We start from the raw sequence: 20,807 nt of genomic DNA on the forward strand, positions 1-20,807 counted from the left end.
CAATGGTACCTCCAATGCATACTTGGGAGTCCGCTGCTACTACATCAGGAACACAGAGATGAGAACGTGCACAGCACAACCTGCCAGGTCAGATGAGAACTTTTGGCGTGAAGGGAGCCCAGTCAAAGATCCCTCCAGATTGATGTAGACCTCGAAGCCAACCAAGAACCATTTGGACCCATGCAGGACTTTAAAAAAAAAAAAAAAAAAAAAAACCTCATCGTGAGCTTTCACAATACATGGCAATACGCGCAGCACAGAGAAGGCTGGAAATGTCATACACACACTACCATACTCCCATTGGTGGAGTAGGTGATCAGTAGTAGTAATTCCAAGATTTTGAATCCTGAGAAAATGAGTTTGAGTAGGAAAGTGTGTCATGAGTATTGATCGCAACACATTGCAGTTGTAGAGAGGAGGAGCATGTAATACAGGGAAGAAAGCGTGGAGCAGCACTGACCATTGCAGTATTGATGAAATAAAGGTTGGAAGAAAGACAACCCATCACATCTCAAGCTTCTTCTTGTATCCTGTCCAGGAATGGGAGAGAAGTGGTAGAGGTGCTTCCAAGATTTGGGAGTAATATTCAAATCCTGGGACAAATTTCTGCTTTACAGTTAATATTTGTTGAGAAGAAAAGAACTTTGCCCCCAAAAAACTTTTTCTTCAAGTAGTGATTAGGAGAAGCTTAACCAACCATTTTTATGGCACTACTATCCTCTTTTTTTCCCAAATTATTTTGTCAATTCCATTCAGTTCCACTTCCCACCCCCATCTCCCTGGTTCACAAAGAAACTGTGACCGGTAAAGTGACTTGCTCCTAGGCCTCCGCCAGTGGTACTCCGACAATCATACTAGGTGCCCGAGAGCAGCTGAGTGACAACTCCAGCGCTTACCTTGCCGCTCTGTGACTCCCCCACAACATGGTTGAGATCATGGTCATGTGGGAGTTTACAGACAAGCCCAGGCATATCGAGTTTAACAAGAATAAATAAATCCATTACAGCCACCTATTAAATGATAAAAATAAACCCCATGAAACGCAATATGTGCAAGGCGTCATGTTTTGACTATTCTTTCTATCAACACTACCCCACAAAAATCAGCAATGTAAAAGGCAAAAATTTAAAGATTGTCTGTAAGAGCATTTAAAATCTTCCTTTTGCTGACTGCTCATGACTCTAACACCTTATGTTAAATACAGGTAGCATATGGATAATAAAGTGATTACTCGGTGGTAACGCTATGAAGGGACAGAAGCGCAAAACCAAATCCTACATTTAGATTGCTACCTCAATCACTGCAGGGATTCCCACTATAATCTATATTGCTAATTTTATTAGCCCGGTACTACCATCTTGCTGCCTGACCTGAGTATTTCCAGCATTTTCTGTTTTTAGTACAGATTTCCAGCATCTGTAGTATTTTACTTTTTATAGGTGTTTATTGAATATCCTACTTTTGTTTATAAAATAGTTACTGCCATTATGTCATAAAATTAATGAATCAAAAGCCAGATGTATATTACTAACTTAAATTGGCTAGGACTTGAATCAAGTTTCTGAAAACAGCGCCAATTGGCTCTTTAGTTCCAAGACATTCCAGAACTAGTTGCTCTAGTTTTTGCAGAAGAATGTAAGTCGTGGACTGTATCGTTAGGTCTTATTTCTCGTTGTGGAGTTAAATCTTGCCACCACCATTTTTACTGTATTATATCTACAATAAGACAACTCTGATTTATCTGGTTACAATGGCCAGTAGACATACAGGACAATAAATCATGTCTGCTATAAGACATAATTCATCACCTCAACTAGTACCACCACCACTACTATCGCTACCAGCGACAGACCTATAAATACCAGTACTTCACCCTAATGTTATATGTTTGAAGGGCAGAACCGATAATCTATTTGACCTACTGGGTGTTTTTTACAGTTCAAATAGAGAAGATGCAAACATTTCACACACCCCATTTCATTAAAATCCCAGTAAGAACATTGAATGCATTAATGAGTTCACCTTTCTTTATTCACATCCAGAACAGTTGTCTGCAATTATCAGTAGCTGTGCATTGTTTGAACACCAGTGAATACAAAATATGAAAGTTGGTGGGGAGGGGAGGACTATTTTTTTTTTTGCTTCCTTCATTTAAAATTCTATGTTTGTAAATTTGTTTTATAAATTTGGTAGTGCTGCTGTGTATAGTATCTGAGGGAAGAGAGAAGCAAGACAATTTACAGCTTTGACAATCTGCCCATGGTATACTGGGGAGGAAATTGGGTGACTTTGTGCCACCCGCTAGCGCCCCCGGGGAGGCACAAATGGCTTTGCGGCCGGGTGTGGCGCTGACATCAACTGACGGGAGTTTTGCAGCAGCGCTACAACATTGCGACCCGATCTCCTTCGTCTAGAGAACGTGACATCATCGCCGTGTGCATTGCCCTGGACCGGAAATTGACTTCCGCCCCCTGCAGCAGCCCCGGTCGAAAACACCGACAGCTGCAGGAGGCGTGCATTGGGCAGTCGGCCGCTTTGAGGGCGATGATTAAAAGTGAGGTGGCCGAGGTAAGTAAAAAAAAAAAAAAACGTAGCTTTGTTGTTCCAGGTTTTTTCGCAGGTTCCTGCCCGCGATCGCTCAACCTGGCACTCTGCTTGAGCGCCGGGCTGATCGTGCGGGATCGCGGCTGCCTTGATGGTCCAGGTAGGTACATTTTAAATTGCAGAGCCTGCAGCGATGGCCCTTCCGTTTAAGAGAGGGAAGGAGCCTTTGAACGCGGCAGCGCTGCATAGCCCAGTGTGCAGCACTGCTGAAGTCTCCACCCCGCTCTACGACATTAGCGCCCTAAGAAGGAAGTGGAGTGCTTGATTTAGCGCTCCACTTCCCCCTTGGGGCGCTAAAACTCAATTTCGTGCCGGCACTAAAGTTAGTGCGAAGGCAATGTTAGTGCCCCAAAATGGTCGATACCGAATTTTTCCCCCCACTGACTTTAAAACAGCTGGAACTGAAAGATAACAGTATTAGTAAAAAAGTAGTACTGGAGAAATTAATGGGACTGAAAGCTGATAAATCCCCTGGACCTGATGGCCTACATCCTAGGGTTTTGAAAGAGTTGGCTGTAGAGATAGTGGATGCATTGGTTGTCATTTTCCATAATTCCATAGATTCTAGAACGGTTCCCGCGGATTGGAAGGTAGCAAATGGAACCTTACTGTTTAAGAAAGGAGGGAGAGAGAAAACGGGGAACTACAGACCAGTTAGCCTGACATCAGTACTGTAGTAGGGAAAATTGCTGGAATCTATTATTAAAGAAGTGGTAACAGGACACTTAGAAAATAATAATAGGATTGGGCAGAGTCAACACTGATTTATGAAAGGGAAATCGTGTTTGACAAATCTGTGCTAGTTTTTTGAGGTTGTAACTAGCAGAATAGATAAGGGGGAACCAGTGGATGTGGTGTATTTAGATTTTCAGAAGGCATTCGATAAGGTGCCACCCAAGAGGTAATTAAACAAAATGAGGGCTTGTGGGATTGGGGGTAATATACTAGCATGGATTGAGGATTGGTTAACGGACAGAAAACAGAGAGTAGGAATAAACAGGTAATTTTTGGGTCTTCTTATCGTGTCTACACACTGTTCCCTTTGGGGAACAGTATGAAGTAGTGGAAGGATTTCTGGCCGCGTTAAACGCTCCTTCCGTGACCGTAACCATCTTCATACCAGCCATTAGGGTGGTTAGTCCTATGGCGGGAGGGTTTTATGGGCTCCCACAACCTATACGAGGGGGGGGGGCACCCACACCCATGGACGCAAGTATCCCGCTGGATGTCAACCCAGAATTTAGAGCCGGAGCTCCGACTCTACTTGCTGGGACTGTCTGGAGCGGGGTTCGAAACCCTACACCTTCTGGCCCAACGGCGGGGATGCTTACTGCTGCGCCAAAGGCCCACTGTTGGCAGGCTGTAACTAGTGGGGTACCGCAAGGATCAGTGCTTGGGCCTCAGCTATTACCAATCTACATCAATGATTTGGATGATACGACCAAATGTAATATATCCAAGTTTGCTGATGATACAAAGCTGGGTGGGAATGTAAGTTAGGAGGATGCAAGAAGGCTTCAAGGGGATATAAGCAGGCTAAGTGAGTGGGCAAGAACATGGCAAATGGAATATAATGTGGAGAAATGTGAAGTTATCCACTTTGGTAGAAAAAATAGAAAAGCAGAGTATTTTTTAAATGGTGAGAGATTGGGAAAGGTTGGTGTTCAGAGGGTGTGGAGATGCCGGTGTTGGACTGGGGTGGACAACACACCCGGACGTCCTATCGTATCAGGCAACGGAACCCTGTGTGAGAAACACTCTGGATACGTCGCGGGCATCCTGAAACCCATCGTACAGGGAACCCCCAGCTTCTGTTGCGACACTACAGACTTCTTACAGAAACTCAGCACCCACGGACCAGTTGAACCAGGAACACTCCTCGCCACGATGGATGTCTCGGCACTCTACACCAGTATCCCCCACAATGATGGCATCGCTGCGACAGCCTCAGTACTCCACACCAACAACAGCCAATTTCCAGACGCCATCCTACAACTCATCCGCTTCATCCTTGACCACAATGTCTTCACCTTCGACAACCAGTTCTTTACCCAAACACACGGAACAGCCATGGGGACCAAATTCGCACCCCAATACGCCAACATCTTCATGCATAAGTTCGAGCAAGACTTCTTCGCTGCACAGGACCTCCAACCAATGCTATACACCAGATACATCGACGACATTTTCTTTCTATGGACCCATGGCGAAGAATCACTGAAAAGACTACACGATAACATCAACAAGTTCCATCCCACCATCAAACTCACCATGGACGACTCCTCAGAATCGGTTTCATTCTTGGACACACGAATCTCCATCAAAGACAGACACCTCAGCACTTCACTCTACCGCAAGCCCACGGACAACCTCAGGATGCTCCACTTCTCCAGCTTCCACCCTAACCACGTTAAAGAAGCCATCCCCTATGGACAAGCCCTGCGAATACACAGGATCTGCTCAGACGAGGAGGAACGCGATGGACACCTACAGACGCTGAAAGATGCTCTCGTAAGAACGGGATATGACGCTCGACTCGTTGATCGACAGTTCCGACGGGCCACAGCAAAAAATCGCGTAGACCTCCTCAGAAGACAAACACGGGACACAACCAACGGCGTACCCTTCGTCGTCCAGTACTTCCCCGGAGCGGAGAAACTACGCCATGTTTTTCGCAGCCTTCAACATGTCATCGATGACGACGAACACCTCGCTAAGGCCATCCCCACGCCTCCACTACTCGCCTTCAAACAGTCGCCTAACCTCAAACAGACCATCGTTCGCAGCAAATTACCCAGTTTTCAGGAGAACAGCGACCACGACACCACACAACCCTGCCACGGCAACCTCTGCAAGACATGCCAGATCATCAACACAGATACCATCATCACACGTGAGGACACCACCCACCAGGTACATGGTACATACTCATGTGACTCGGCCAACGTTGTCTACCTCATACGTTGCAGGAAAGGATGCCCCAGCGCATGGTACATCGGCGAGACCATGCAGACACTGCGACAACGGATGAACGGACACCGCGCAACAATTGCCAGGCAGGAGTGTTCCCTCCCAGTCGGGGAACACTTCAGCAGTCAAGGACATTCAGCCTCCGATCTTCGGGTAAGCATTCTCCAAGGCGGCCTTCGAGACACACGACAACGCAAAATCGTAGAGCAGAAACTGATAACCAAGTTCCGCACTCATGAGGACGGCCTCAACCGGGATCTTGGGTTCATGTCACGCTACATGTAACCCCACCTGATGTAGGGTCATCCAGACTCGAGTCGTCGTTGGCTTGTTCTCTCTGCACAGATGCGGCCGGACCTGCTGTGATTTCCAGCAAAAAAAATGTTTTTTTGTCTGTTTTTTGTTTTTCATACAGACCCCAGCACCTGCAACATTTGACCCCTTGTGACCCCACCTCATTGTTCTTTAATGTAATGTTTTCCTGACTGACCTGTTTGGACACCATTCACACCTTTGATTGTTGTGATTATCTCTCTGCCGAGGTGTGATAAATGGCAGTTAGAAAGATTACCTATCATCATCTGGCATTATTCTCTGACTATATAAGCTGTGTCTTTATGCATCTCTCCACTTCACCTGACGAAGGAGCAGCGCTCCGAAAGCTTGTGATTTCAAATAAAACTGTTGGACTATAACCTGGTGTTCTGTTCAGAGGGACCTGGGTGTCCTTGTACACGAATCACTGAAAGTTAACATGCAGGTACAGCAAGCAATTGGGAAAGCAAATGGTATGTTGGCCTTTATTACAAGAGGATTTGAGTATAAGAGTTAAGACGTCTTGCTGCAATTATATAAGGCCCTGGTGAGAGCACACCTGGAGTATTGTGTACAGTTTTGGTCTCCTTACCTAAGGAAGGATATACTTGCCATAGAGGGAGTGCAATGAAAGTTCACCAGACTGGTTCCTGGGATGGGGGGGGGATTGTCCTATGAGGAGAGATTGAGTAGACTAGGCCTATATTCTCTAGAGTTTAGAAGAATGAGAGGTGATCTCATTGAAAGGTACAAAATTCTTACAGGGCTTGACAGGGTCAATTCTGGGAGGCTGTTTCCCCTGGCTGGGGAGTCTAGAACCAGGGGTCACAGTCTCAGAATAAGGGGTCAGCCATTTAGGACTGAGATGAGGAGAAATTTCTTCTCAGGGGGTGGTGAATCGTTTGAATTCTCTACCCCAGAGGACTGTGGAGGCTCAGTCATTGAGTATATTCAAGACAGAGATCGATAGATTTTTGAATATTAAGGGACTCTAGGGATATGTGGATACTTCAGGAAAGTGGAGAGGAGGTAGAAGATCAACCATAATCTTATTGAATGGCGGAGCAGGCTCGAGGAGCCAAATTGCCTACTCCTGCTCCTATTTCTTATGTTTTTATGTAAGGTGGGAGGAGGCTCATGTGGAGGTTAAGCACCAGTTTGTGCCAGTTGGGCCGAATGGCCAGTTTCTATGCTATAAATTCTATGTAAAATTTACAGAGGAATTTGACAACATTAGAGGTCATTGTGCATCTGAGTGGTAGTGTCTAAACTGAAGTACTAAAATGTCTAATAAAATTAACAATATAGATTATATCAGGAATTCTTGTAGTGATTGAGGTAGCAATCCAATTGTAGGATTTGTATAACAGTTAGACTGAAGTTTTGCTCTTCTGTCCCTTCATAGCGTTACCATCTAGTAATCACTTTATTATCCATGTGTATCTGTATTTAACACAAGGTGTTGGAGTCACGAGGAATTAGAAAGAGGAAAATTTCAAATGTACTTAGACATTCTTTTCATTTTTGCCTTTTACATAGCTGATTTTTGTGGGGCAGTGTTGATTGAAAGAATATAGTCAAAACATGACGCCTTGCACATATTGCATTTCATGGGGTTTATTTTTATCATTTAATAGGTGGCTGTGATGGATTTATTTATTCTTGTTAAACTGCATATGCTTAATCCATTTCTACTGATATTAGGATACAGAAACCCTAGGATTGCCTCACTTTTCAAAATGACTGCTAAATTATCAGTAAATAGTGTACTTTAAAAAATTTTTAAATAGCTTTTGTAAGTCAGACAAATATTTACTTTAAAGGAGAAGGTAACTCTGGGGACAAGAATGGTGTAAATGTCTCTGTGTTTAATATATAGGACTGTTGTTACTGAAGAGAGGGACATGTTCATGTATTCTGCATAGAGTTTTGGGTAAAAATCAGCAGAGTGGGTCAGGAAGGGACTGAGAGAGTAACAAAGGTAATAAGGCATCAGTGATTAAGGTGACATCAGGGGAAAAAGAGAAATAAGCCAAAGCTAAAGACACTGGGAAAAATTCAGTTGGTTTGCGCCTCCCGTTAGCACCTTAAGGGGATGCAAGGCAACTAGCACGGCGATGTTTGCGCCGCTCACAAAATTAACGAGACATTTTGCGGCGGCACTAAACACTACCGCCACGATCTCCTGCGCCGGCAGATCGTGACGTCAGTCGAGTGTGCAGCGCCCCGGACCGGATATTGAGTGGCGCCCCCTGCCTTACCGCCTGCCACTAGCAACGACAGGTTGAGGGGAGCGTTTTGCAGTCAGAAAGGGACTGGGGGAGCGCTATTTAAAGGCGACCGCTTCCTGCCTTTTTTTGTTGGTGACATTTTTGCACCACGCATTCAGAGAGAGAGAGAGACTTCTGGAGAGATTCAATGCTGTGTGAAGGAGTTTGGGGTACTGAGCAGCACTTTGCAGGTTCATTTTGATTTGCCCTTGTATCGATTTAGAAGAGACTATGGGGGCTGCACTCTGAGCTCTTTCCCTGGGTGTCTCCATTGTTCTTTCCAGCAGATTTGATGTACAGGTCTCTCCAGGCCGAGATTCAAGGCTGCAATGAGCAGGATGTGGATGGACAGCAAGATCAACCCTCGCCTTTAAGAACTGTGTTCCATTGCTGACTGACATCACATGAGCTCCGCCAGCGCTCTGAGGTAGCGCCTCGCTCCTCGGCCTTTGCTCCTTAAGACAGGTGTGTAGCACCTGATTTAGCGCTCCAATCACCTCCAGGGGCGATAAAAGCCAAGTTTGCAGTCGGAGGTGATAATTAGCGCCAGGCGCTAATCTTTGCGCCCAGCTGATAATCGCGCCCCAAATGGGGCGATACTGAATTTTTCCCCCACTATATCTTAATGCGTGAAGCATTCACAACAAAATAGATGAATTAATAGCACAGATAGAAATGAACAGGTTTGATCTAATATCCATAACGGAAAAGTGGCCAAGGTTGGAAACTAAATATTCCAGGATACTTAACTTTTAGAAGAGCTAGGCAAAATGGAAAAGGAGGAGGGGTAGCCCTGATAATAAAGGATGGGATAAAGACAGTAGAGAGAAAGGATCTTTGCTCCGAAAATCAAGAAGTAGAATCAGTTTGGGTAGAGCTAAGAAACAGCAAGGAGCAGAAAACATTGGTGGGAGTTGTTTATAGGCCCCCCAAACAGTAGTTGTAATGTAGGGCAGAGTATTAATCAGGAAATTAGAGGTGCATGTAACAAGGGTAATACCGTGATCATGGGGGACTTTAATCTACACATAGATTGGGCAAACCAAATTTGCAGTAATAGTGTGGAGGATGAAGTCATGGAATGTATGCAAGATAGTTTTCTAGATCAGTATGTTGAGGAACCAACAAGGAACAGGCTATTTTAGATCTAGTATTGTGCAATGAGAAAAGGTTAATTAATAACCTTGTAGTAAAGGGGCCTTTAAGGAAGAGTGACCATAATATGATAGAATTTGAGTTTGAAAGTGATTTAGTTAAATCTGAAACTAGGGTCTTAAATTTAAACAAAGCAAACTACGTAGGTATGAGTGGCAAGTTGGCTAAGGTAGATTGGGAAACTACATTAAAAGGTATGACTGAACGAGCAATGGCTAGCATTTAAAGAATTAATACATAATTTACAGCAAATATACATTCCTTTTTAAGGCACAAAAACCCCACAGGAAAAGTGGTCCAACCGTGGCTAACAAGAGAAGTTAAAGATAGTATTAGATCAAAGGAAGAAGCCTATAATGCTGCCAAAAAGAGTAGTAAGCCTGAGAATTGGGAGGATTTTAGAATTCAGCAAAGGGGGACCAAGAAATTGATAAAGAAAGGGAAAATAGAACAGGAGAGTAAACTAGTGAGAGACATAAAAACAGACTGTAAAAGCTTCTATAGGTATGTAAAAAGGAAAAGATTAGCGAAAGTAAATGTGGGTCCCTTGCAGGCTGAGACAAGTGAAATTATAATGGGGAATAAGGAAATGGCAGAGAAATTAAACAAATACTTTGTGTTTGTTTTCACGGAAGAAGACACAAAAAACTTCCCAGAAATAGTGGAGAACCAAGGGCTCTAGCGAGAATGAGGAAATGAAAGAAATTAGTATTAGTAAAAAAGTAGCACTGGAGAAATTAATGGGACTGAAAGCCGATAAATCCCCTGGAACTGATGGCCTACATCCTAGGGTTTCAAAAGAGTTGGCTATAGAGATAGTGGATGCATTGGTTCTCATTTTCCAAAATTCCATTGATTCTAGAACGGTTCCCGTGGATTGGAAGGTAGCAAATGTAACCCCACTATTTAAGAAAGGAGGGAGAGAGAAAACCGGGAACTACAGACCAGTTGGCTTGACATCAGATTCTAGCAGAAAATGCTAGAATCTATTATTAAGGATGTGATAACAGAGCACTTAGAAAATAATAATAGGAATGGGCAGAGACAACACGGATTTTTGAAAGGGAAATTGTGTTTGACAAATCTGTTGAAGTTTTTTGAAGTTGTAACTAGCAGAATAGATAAGGGGGAACCAGTGGATGTGGTATATTTGGATTTTCAGAAGGCATTTGATAGGGTGCCACACAAGAGGTTATTAAACAAAATTAGGGCTCATGGGATTGGGGGGTAATATACTAGCATGGATTGGTTAACGGACAGAAAACAGTAGGAATAAATGGTTCATTTTTGGGTTGGCAGGCTTTAACTAGTGGGGTACTGCAAGGATCAGTGCTTGGGCCTCAGCTATTCACAATCTACATCAATGATTTGTATGAGGGAACCAAATGTAATATATCAAAGTTTGCTGATGATACAAAGCTGGGTGGGAATGTAAGTTGTGAGGAGGCTTCAAGGGGATATGGACAGGCTAAGTGAGTGGGCAAGAACATGGCAAATGGAATATATTGTGGAGAAATGTGAAGTTAACCACTTTGGTAGGAAAATAGAAAAGCAGAGTTTTTTAAATGGTGAGAGATTGGGAAATGTTGGCGTTCAGAGGGACCTGGGTGTCCTTGTACACGAATCACTGAAAGTTAACATGCAGGTACAGCAAGCAATTGGGAAAGCAAATGGTATGTTGGCCTTTATTACAAGAGGATTTGAGTATAAGAGTTAAGACGTCTTGCTGCAATGTATAGGGCCCTGGTGAGAGCACACCTGGAGTATTGTGTACAGTTTTGGTCTCCTTACCTAAAGAAGGATATACTTGCCATAGAGGGAGTGCAACGAAGGTTCACCAGACTGGTTCCTGGGATGGGGGGATTGTCCTATGAGGAGAGATTGAGTAGACTAGGCCTATATTCTCTAGAGTTTAGAAGAATGAGAGGTGACCTCATTGAAAGGTACAAAATTCTTACAGGGCTTGACAGGGTAGATGCAGGAATGATGTTTTCCCCTGGCTGGGGAGTCTAGAAACAGGGGTCACGGTCACAGAATAAGGGGTCGGCCATTTAGTACTGAGAGGAGAAAAGACTTACATTTATATAGTGCCTTTCATGACCACCAGACATCTCAAAGGGCTTTACAGCCAATGAAGTACTTTTGAAGTGGAGTCAGTGTTGTAATGTGGGAAACACGGCAGAAAGTTTGCGCACAGCAAAGTCCCACAAACAGCAATGTGATAATGACCAGATAATCTGTTTGTTATGTTGATTGAGGGCTAAATATTGGCCAGGACACCGGGGATAACTCCCCTGCTCTTCTTCAAAATAGTGCCATGGGATCTTTTACGTCCACTTGAGAGAGCAGACTGGGCCTCGGTTTAATGTCTCATCCGAAAGATGGCACCTCCGACAGTACAGCATGAGGAGAAATTTCTTCACTCAGAGGGTGGTGAATCTTTGGAATTCTCTACCCCAGAGGGCTGTGGAGGCTCAGTCGTTGAGTATATTCAAGACAGAGATTGATAGATTTTTGAATATTAAGGGATATGGGGATAGTGCAGGAAAGTGAAGATGAGGTAGAAGATCAGCCATGATCTTATTGAATGGCGGAGCAGGCTCGAAGGGCCAAATGGCCTACTCCTCCTATTTCTTATGTTCTTATTATCATTTGTTCCTCGTCTCTCCCAACGCCCACTCCCTGTTTTTAAAAAGCTATATATTCCATGGGTATTAACCATGGCGATATCTAGGATTGGTGATGGTGTCTTTGTTTACAGTTTGTTTATTTTTCCAGTAACCAATTGCCTTTCGAAATCTGAGGAGTATATGAGGCAATCTAGAGGGAGTATTGAGAAGGACTAGAAGTATAACCATCTGTGTCGAGTACTTCCCCCCCCTGGAGATTTCCTGAGCAATGTTTGACCCAACTATATGTCTAAGTGTCCAATGAATGTTTGACATTCCAGTTAGACCAATGAAAGGAATCTAAGCTGTCCAAATTGGCTGTCCTGTCAATCTAATTAAAAGATAATTCTGAGCAGCATCATTATGTGAAGAGCTTGTCTGTAAACACCCACATGAATAAGTCCCTGATCTCAACCATGTTGTGGGGGAGTCACAGAGGGGCAAATTAAAAGCTGGAGTTGTCACTCATCTGCTCTCAGGCATCTACAGGAAACTTTGTGCTATCCGGCACTGACGGGACCGAGCTGTTGCCGTCCCATCAAAACTGCCGGACAAACCAGCGCTAATGTTGAAACATACGGAGATTTTGAGCTCCGTATCTGGCAACGAACCCTGTTGCTTAGCAACAGCTTCTAAACAGTCGGCCGTACTTTGCAAGCGTCTCTGTAGCTTAGCAACAGCTTCAGCGAGACCTTGCAGAGCCTGACTGATGGGGGGGGAAAAAGCAACGAAAAGAAAAAAAAACTAACGAAACGGCTCCTGATTTTTGCCGGTGGCTCGAGCATTCCGGACAGTTAACCTCCAGATAAACCAAAGTTTCCTGTAGTATGATTGACAGAGTACCATTGGTGGAGGCCATGGGGTAAGTCACAGTTTCTTTGTGAACCAGGGAGATGGGGGGTGGGAAGTGGATTTGAATGGAATTGACCAAATAATTTGGGAAAAGAGGTTGGTAGCGTCATAAAAAGGGTTGGTTAAGCTTCTCCTAATCACCACTTGTAGAAACACAGTTTTTTATGTCAAATAGTTCTTCTCAGTAAATATTAACTGTAAAGCATAAATCTGTCCAAGATTTGAATATTACTCCCCATCTCTTGGGGGCACTTATACCACTTCTCTCCCACTCCTGGACAAGAAGCTTGACATGTGATGGGTCGACTTTCTCACAACCTTTATTTCCTCGGTACTACAATAATCAATGCTGCTCCACACTTTCTTCCCTGTATTACATGCTCTTCCTCCTCTCTAGAACTGCAATGTGTTGCAATCAAAAACGGATGACACACACTTTCCTACTCAAACTCATTTTTCTCAAGACTCAAAATCTTGGAATTACTACTACTGATGACCTACTCCACCAATGGGAGTGTGTGTATGACATTTCCATCCTTCTCTGTGCTGTAGCCCTGAGGAGGCGGGTTTGGAGGCGAAAATCGGAAAAAATGTCTTCAGACATCCATCCCGCTTTCACGCGATTTTCGTGTGTGTTCAGCTGCTCCCAAACTGACATGCCTCCAACCGGTGGGACAGGTAGTTAAGGCAGTTAAGAGCCTGTTAACTGCCTTGATAATCCTATTTTGGTAGTGGTTTCCCATTTTCGTCCCTCTGGCTCCTGTTTCCCGTCTTGTCCGAAACAGTCCAGCTGCAAGGAGACTAGTTGGTGGAGGACATGATCTGTAGTCATTATTGGTGCAGAACTTTAAAAGCACGCCTGTAACACGGCTGGCATTCAAATGCAACAACTTTGTTGTTGGAGGTTTGGGATCAGATTTCGCAAATCTACTGACCTTGTGACTGGTCAAGCTGACACACATCTGCTGTTTGAACTGATTGGAATAATTTCAGGCCACTTTGAGTGTGCGCTTGCAAGCTTCTTCCCTCAACTGAAATCTATAGCAACGGGATGGGAACCATTTACATCCCCTCATCCTGGTCCTCCGATTCGGAGGAAGAGCAGCGCGGCTTAGTGTTGCCGGATGAACAAGTGGCTCAGCGCACAGCCTCCTTGGAGGAAGATGAAGAGGAGGAGGATGAGTAGGAGGACGGGGAGTGACGCCTTGCGGGGCCAGATGTGGCCAATCCAGCAGCAAGCGACCACATTGATGGCCGTCAGGCAAGGGATGCGCTCATCCATGCCAGATTCACGTAAGCTAACGCTTCAACCACAAGTGGCTGGCACATGGAGATGAATATAAGTCCAACAGTCTCACACCCCAGGCATCATCTGTCCAATCTGAGGTTGGTTGCTAGTTGGATTCTTGACTTCCACGCATTCTTGTCAAGAGATCACATAACACAGTAGTGGAAACTGCAAGATTTGCAATTCCGAGGTGCTGCTCTTTGGTTTTCTGCCAGTTAAGCTCAAGGCCTAATGGTTCAGCCTCATCTTTGAGGATACTCTGTGTCAGATCTACTATGTCTAGCATTACTGTAAGAAGTGAAACATTATCCACAGAGTCAAAGTGACCGACAGTGCACTCCAAGATCCAGTCCATGAGTAGCAGATCAGATCAGGGTCGACGATGCATCCTTGTTAAACTCCCGATCCAGTTTTTAAGAAGGCGCTGTAGTCGTTCCCTATGGGAACGCAACTGGTTGTACCTTCGTGTAGGAGTCGAATGGGCCGGACTAATTTATCCGGAGCACCCACTCACTTTAGAAGTAACCAAATTGAATTCCTGTCCACCACGTCAGATGTTGCCTTGAAATCGATGTAGGCTGCCCATTTTTGGTATTTTCTGCATGTATGGTGATGATGTTGAGCTCAAAAATGCGGTCGGTGATGGACCTGCCTGACATGAATCTACTTTGCTGCGGTTGTCTCTTACTTAAGAGTACATAGAATTATAATGAAATTCTATGTACTCTTAAATAGAAGTATATAGAAAGACTGAACAGGCTGGGGCTCTTTTCTCTAGAAAAGAGAAGACTGAGAGGTGACCTGATCGAGGTCTTTAATATTAAGAAGGGGTGCGATAGGGTAGATGTAGAGAAGATATTTCCACTTGTGTGGGAGTCCACAAATAGGGACCATAAATATAAAATCATTAATAAATCCAATAAGGAATTCAGGAGAAATTATTTTACTCGGAGAGTGGTTAGAATGTGGAACTCGCTACCACATGGAGTAGTTGAGGCGAATAGCATAGATTCATTTAAGGGGAAGTTCGATAAGTACATGAGGAAGAAAGGAATAGAAGGATATGTTGATAGGGTGAGATGAATTAAGATGGGAGGAGGCTCTGTGGAGCATAAACACCAGCATAGACCTGTTGGGCCAAATGGCTTGTTTCTGTGCTGTAAAGTTCTAGGCAATTCTATGACCACTTGCTCACTAGCATCATGTAATAACTGATGTAGGGCTTTAGTGCAAGCCTCCCCGCCTCCTTTCAGCATTTCTACAGAAATTCCACGGGAGACCAAACATTCCTGAGTTTATTAATGGAAGCCTCTATTTCAAGGAAAACAGGCAAATTATAGTTAATCGTGGGATCATGGTATGGCTTCTTGTGCTTCTCGCAGAGCTTCAGAGATCCTCATTGTGGGGCGCTTCAGGAGAGTTTCAAACCAGCTCTTCCATCTTGCCATTTTCTCCGGCGTGGTTGATAATAGCTGATCATTGCCGTCTTTGTCTGGATCAGTGGCTGATTTATGATGCCCACAAAGATGCTTAATATTGCGGTAGGGCATTCCTGGTGCAGTTAGATTTCAATAACTGTCCAAAAGGTCCAGTCTCCTTTACTCCACAATGTCAAGGGTTTCTTGGCTTGTCGACTCATGTTGCCTTCTCTTTGTGGTTCTAAGGGAGGTTTGGCTGATTGCGTAAGTTCTGATTTGAGCATGGACCACTGCGTCTCAATGTCCTCCCCAGGGCAGTCAGTCTCCAGTGCCTCTCGTACCTTCTGTTGGCAGTCCTACAGAAAATGAATTTCCTTTAAGCTGTCGGTGTCTAAACGCGCCAAGCGAGCGGAGCTTGTTCTGTTTAACGATCTTTTCAGAGGCTAGGAGCCAGTGGTCGGAGCTGCACTCAGTAATTCGTCATAGGAACAGGTCTAGGCCATTCAGCTCCTTGATACTGTTCTGCCATTCAATTTGATCATGGCTGACCTGTGTCTTAACTCCATCTACCCGCCTTGGTTCTGTAACCCATGATACCGTTGCCTAACAAAAATCTATCAATCTCAGTTTTGACATTTTCAATTGACCCAGCCTCAACAGCTTGTTGGGGGAGAGAGTTCCAGATTTCCACTACCCTTTGTGAGAAGAGGTGGTTCCTGACGACATCATCCTGACCTTTCATTTGAAATTCCTTACCTTTTAAAATGAATGGACTAAAATCCTGTGGGGCCTGCCCACCCATGTACCAGAATTCCCACTGGGTACTCCCAAGCTGCAAACCAGGACCAAGAAATTATAAATTTATCCTGTGATACATTTTTGAAAAACAGATTTTTGAACAAAGCTTTAAATTCTTAAGTGTCTGATTCAGAGTTTTGCTTCGATTCCTCCTCAATCTTGCTCATCAGTTTCACAGGATCAAAAGCTGGTACTCCAAGAGATTTCTCCGTATCTGAGTTGCTCACTGGTCTTTCCCCACCTCAGTGAACATTTTTTTTTAAATGACAGTTTCTCTTGCATTTTTAACTGGGGCAAACACAATTCTGGTGAAAGATGGAACATGTTAAACGCTGAGAAAACCATTGCAAAATATCAATGGAAAAAAACCACAAATACTGCAATCCTGAAATTAAAAATCGAAATGCTTGAAATACACGAAATACACAACATCTGTAAAGAAAAAACACTGGTTAATGTCCTGACAAAAGGTCGATACCCAGAACATTTGCCTGTCTTTCTCTTTTACAGATGTTGTTCGACCGTTTGTGTCTTTCCCGCATTTTCTGTTCTTGCAAAACTCAAATATGTTTGGAAGAAATGCACTAAAAGGAAGGACAAAAACCCCACATGCAACTCATTAATGATTTCCACAGAAACCCACAGGAGAAGAAGCAGCTGTAGTTTGAGATCACTAACAGCAGGTATAAGTCTTTTACTTTTTGCTTCTAATTTTTTTTATGATGGATTCATGGGCCCCATGTTTTAACTGCCCCCCCCCCCCCCACCTGGCGGAAACCAGGCTGGGGGGTTGGTGGGAGGGCAGTTAGCTCCGCTTCCTTCCTCGTGTGTCCTATATTAACCTGCTCTTTTGAGCAGATGATCAGGATGCCCGCAGGAAGGAAGCGGGGTCCTACTTTAAATATGCAGATTGGGTCTATTAAGTCATTAGGTCCCGATCTGCAATTTCGACCTGAGACTTGAGCAGGGGGCGGTGTCGGCTCACTCAACGGGCAAGGCCTGCCAGGAGCCAGATCCTGGGCCAGAAAAGGCCCAGAAAGTCGGTTTAAAATGTATTTTCCCGCTTTTCTTAGGGGGCAGGAGTGCTCCTCCAGGCCTCACAAGGAAACCTTGGGCCTCCCTTAAACCGGTCTACTCCCCCCCCACCCCCCCCCCCCTCGACCACGGCAAGACCGCCGACCCCAGGGTCCCGATCGCAACAAGGCCCCCCCCCACCCCCCCCTTCAATCGCAGCCTCTTGACACTCGGTCGGGCTCCCGCCCCCTAACCAGGCTGTCGGGCGGGAGACTGCAGCGTTTTATTTAAATGAGGCTCTGTCATTAAGATCAGCAGGGCCTCTACGTTCCTGGCCCTGCCAGATTTTCAACGCGCTACCGCACTCCCACGCCCCCTCCCCGCCGCCCCATTAATATCAGGGCCATTGGTTGTAGAATTATGCGCTGCTTTTAATTACGTATATCTGATAAATTTGAGCAAAACCCAGAACTGCAATCTTACAATGTTATGTTTAAAGGTACCTGCATAGTACCCCTTTTTGTAAAAAAAATACTTTTTTTTTTTTACAGACTTCATTAGCCCATGTTTTAGCCAGCAACAGTAAGAAGCAGAGCAGTACAAGATTTGTCAGTCTTTCTGCTACTAGTACGTCCACAAACAACATTCGAGAGGTGATAAAACAAGCTCAAAATGAACGAAAGCTGTTCAAAAGAAGAACAATCGTATTTTTTGATGAAATTCACCGCTTCAATAAAACACAACAGGTAAACAAACTTGTTTGATACCCAAAACTTGGGGAATACAAATGTTTTAAGACACTTGTTTTACATTGCATATTAACCTTACACAACAAATGGAAGGAAAAAAATGGTCTCCTGTTTAGGATATCAAAAACACTCCCTATAAATAATCAGTATAAACTGAATCCTTCATTCAGAAACATATATATTTTTGTGTATAATTTTAGCACAGGCTGGTGTGCCAAGTTTCTTGCATGACTCGATTTACATTTTCTCCTAATCACCTTTTTTATTGAAGCTCTTTCCTACATGCTGTGGATGAGACAATTGTAAACCATGTTGAAGAAAACTTACATTTTGTTGTCTCTTGTGTGGTAACAACTTTCTTTTCTCTTCCTCCCAACCTCAGGACACTTTTCTGCCTCACGTCGAGTGTGGGACAATCACACTGATTGGTGCGACAACAGAGAACCCTTCCTTTCAGATCAATGCAGCATTGCTGAGCCGTTGTCGGGTCATCGTTCTTGAGAAGCTATCAGTAGAGGCTATGGAAACTATTCTGTTACGTGCTTTGAGCTCCCTTGGGATCAGTGTAGTAGGACAGGATAAAGAAGCCAGCTCAATGGATGCCAGCAAAGAGTCTGAGTAAGTCCCTGTAGAACACAACTTGTAAAAACAGAATGTCCAGAATCTAGTGGCAGGATGCCAGTAGGGGACAGTGCTGTAATTTATTGTATAAGTAGATATGAGCAAACTTGGGATTCCAAGGCAGAAAAACACTGCCAAAATGTACTGGGAGCAGTACGATATTCTGACTGAGGACTGACTTGAGAGTGTTTTTGCTCTTTAAATTTCCACCTATGGGGCGAAGATTCCTCCTTTACTGCTTCTAACCCAAGTCAATAATGCTCTTTCAAAGTGCATAGTTCATTAAGAGCATCTCGAGTACGGATTTTTTGCTTGAATCACCATACAGGAAAAATATTTACCAAAACATCGACAAAATTTACAAAATTAACGGGAGAATTTTCTCCCAGTGATAGAACAGACTCTGTAGTAAACACTTTCAGGATGCATTCTCTCTTTTAATGACAAAAGAAAGAATGTTTATTTGTTTTCCTTTGTCATTAACAAAATGACATACTCGGTAACCATACATTTCAAAACCTCACATTCCTGCAATTAGTGAGTTGTTTACTGAAGAAAAAATTGTACCTGCTCCTGTTTATCGCCCAAGAGAAATTTCCTTCCCATTGTTGTCATAGTAAGATAAGTTATAGGTAAAATTCTGAAATAGTGTTAGAGATGATGGTCCGGATTTTGCTGAAAAAATAGCGGCGTCTGAACGACGCTGGCTGTTAGTAATACGCAAATCAGCCAGCAACTTGTGGTGAGGAAGAGATTCCCCGTGAATTGTGAATCGCCACAAGTTGCTGGCCGATTTGTGCTGCTCCACCGTTAGCGTCACGAAAATGGCATCTCGCCTTAACCTCACATTGATTTTTATGAAGTTGCTGCATTTGCGCGTTAAACTCGTCACAGAAAGTTAAGTCTAGTAATTAACAACGTAAGTATCCTTTTAACAGTGTGATAATTGTTAATGACTGCCAATCAACTTCTCTTGCCCAGAAAGTGAACAATTAAATGTGTGGAGTCTCATTCCTTTAGATTGTGAATTGTTGTTGGAGATTTTAAAAAGTCAAAAACTTTACATTTTTTTTCTTGCTTTTCCTTTTCTGTCTCATTTTCCCTCTCTCTCTCTCTTAATCCAGTCTTTCTTTCCCTCTCTTTATTTCTCTTTCTGTACCTGATTTGACATTGAATTCACCCTCCATCTCAGTTCTTCCTCTGTTTATTTCTCAATCCTTTAATCTCATTGGTTAAGGAGATGCACTGTTTGTCCCATTGTTCACCAAGGTCCCTGTTGCCCTCGCTGCGCTGTTATTGTGGGCAAAAAATGTTAAAACCTAAACATGCACGAACAAGCCTAACAAACAAAATGCCCTGTTAGCAAAGTCTGGGCCAATAGATTCTCCATAATAAAGATTAGGCATTTGCAACTTTGACACCTTGTGCAAGAAAATTTCTGCAGGGTTTCCAATTGAAGTAACTTTTTTTTGGTAATTAAAGTTTTAGTGTAACATGGAATAAATATCAACTTGTATAAAGCTACATACAGTAATAATTCTGATACAGGATTTTGATGCAAGATAATATACATTACAGTGAATAATACTCAGCAAAACTAGTTAATAAGGAACATAAGTAATAAATCTAAGGTTCAAAGGGACACTTGATAACATGATACGCATGAAGCTATCTTTTCTTTATGGTTTCATGTTTACAAATTGAGTACCTATCTGCTTCAGAGGGATGCTGGGTTTAAGAACTTATGTGCTTGGATTGTCATAGGAATTCAAATATGCTAGGAATTGGAGATCAGGTTCTTTTCAAAAAGTTCTATGCACTGCTCCTCGGCCTCTGCCAAAGTCGCTCTGTTGCTAGCTGTTGAGAAGCACATCGAGTGCACTAGGTTCATATTGTAATTTCCCCCCCTCCCTTTGTTTCCTGATGGTCTGCTTGATGATGATGGTTTGCTGTGTAGCAAAGTTTACAAATCTGCTTACAAGCTCTGTTCTATCATCCTGGTACTGTGCTATGCTGTTGGATTACCATAGATAGCGTATGATGACAAAACCCAAACAGTTTTGTGTATGGGATGCTGTCCCCAT

General features: G+C 43.6%; 2 protein-coding genes across 3 annotated transcripts in view; one reads left to right on the forward strand and one right to left on the reverse strand.

Annotated features, from left to right (window-relative positions):
* The window catches only part of mylk4b (myosin light chain kinase family, member 4b), a 279,264-nt gene extending 260,748 nt beyond the window's left edge, over nucleotides 1-18,516 (reverse strand). For both annotated transcript variants that reach the window (XM_085989149.1, XM_085989148.1), the window contains exon 1: nucleotides 18,430-18,516. The gene's annotated coding sequence lies outside the window, so the exon portion shown is untranslated. The remainder of the gene's footprint in view (nucleotides 1-18,429) is intronic.
* The window catches only part of wrnip1 (WRN helicase interacting protein 1), an 84,218-nt gene that overhangs the window by 13,168 nt on the left and 50,243 nt on the right, over nucleotides 1-20,807 (forward strand). The window contains 2 exon segments of the mRNA XM_085989150.1: nucleotides 17,905-18,099; nucleotides 18,485-18,720. Coding sequence (XP_085845276.1) covers nucleotides 17,905-18,099; nucleotides 18,485-18,720 — 431 coding nt within the window.

Source organism: Somniosus microcephalus, chromosome 5 (genome assembly GCF_052327205.1).
Source record: "Somniosus microcephalus isolate GS21.2 chromosome 5, FLI_Smic_1.0, whole genome shotgun sequence".
In the NCBI taxonomy this organism is placed as follows: domain Eukaryota; kingdom Metazoa; phylum Chordata; class Chondrichthyes; order Squaliformes; family Somniosidae; genus Somniosus; species Somniosus microcephalus.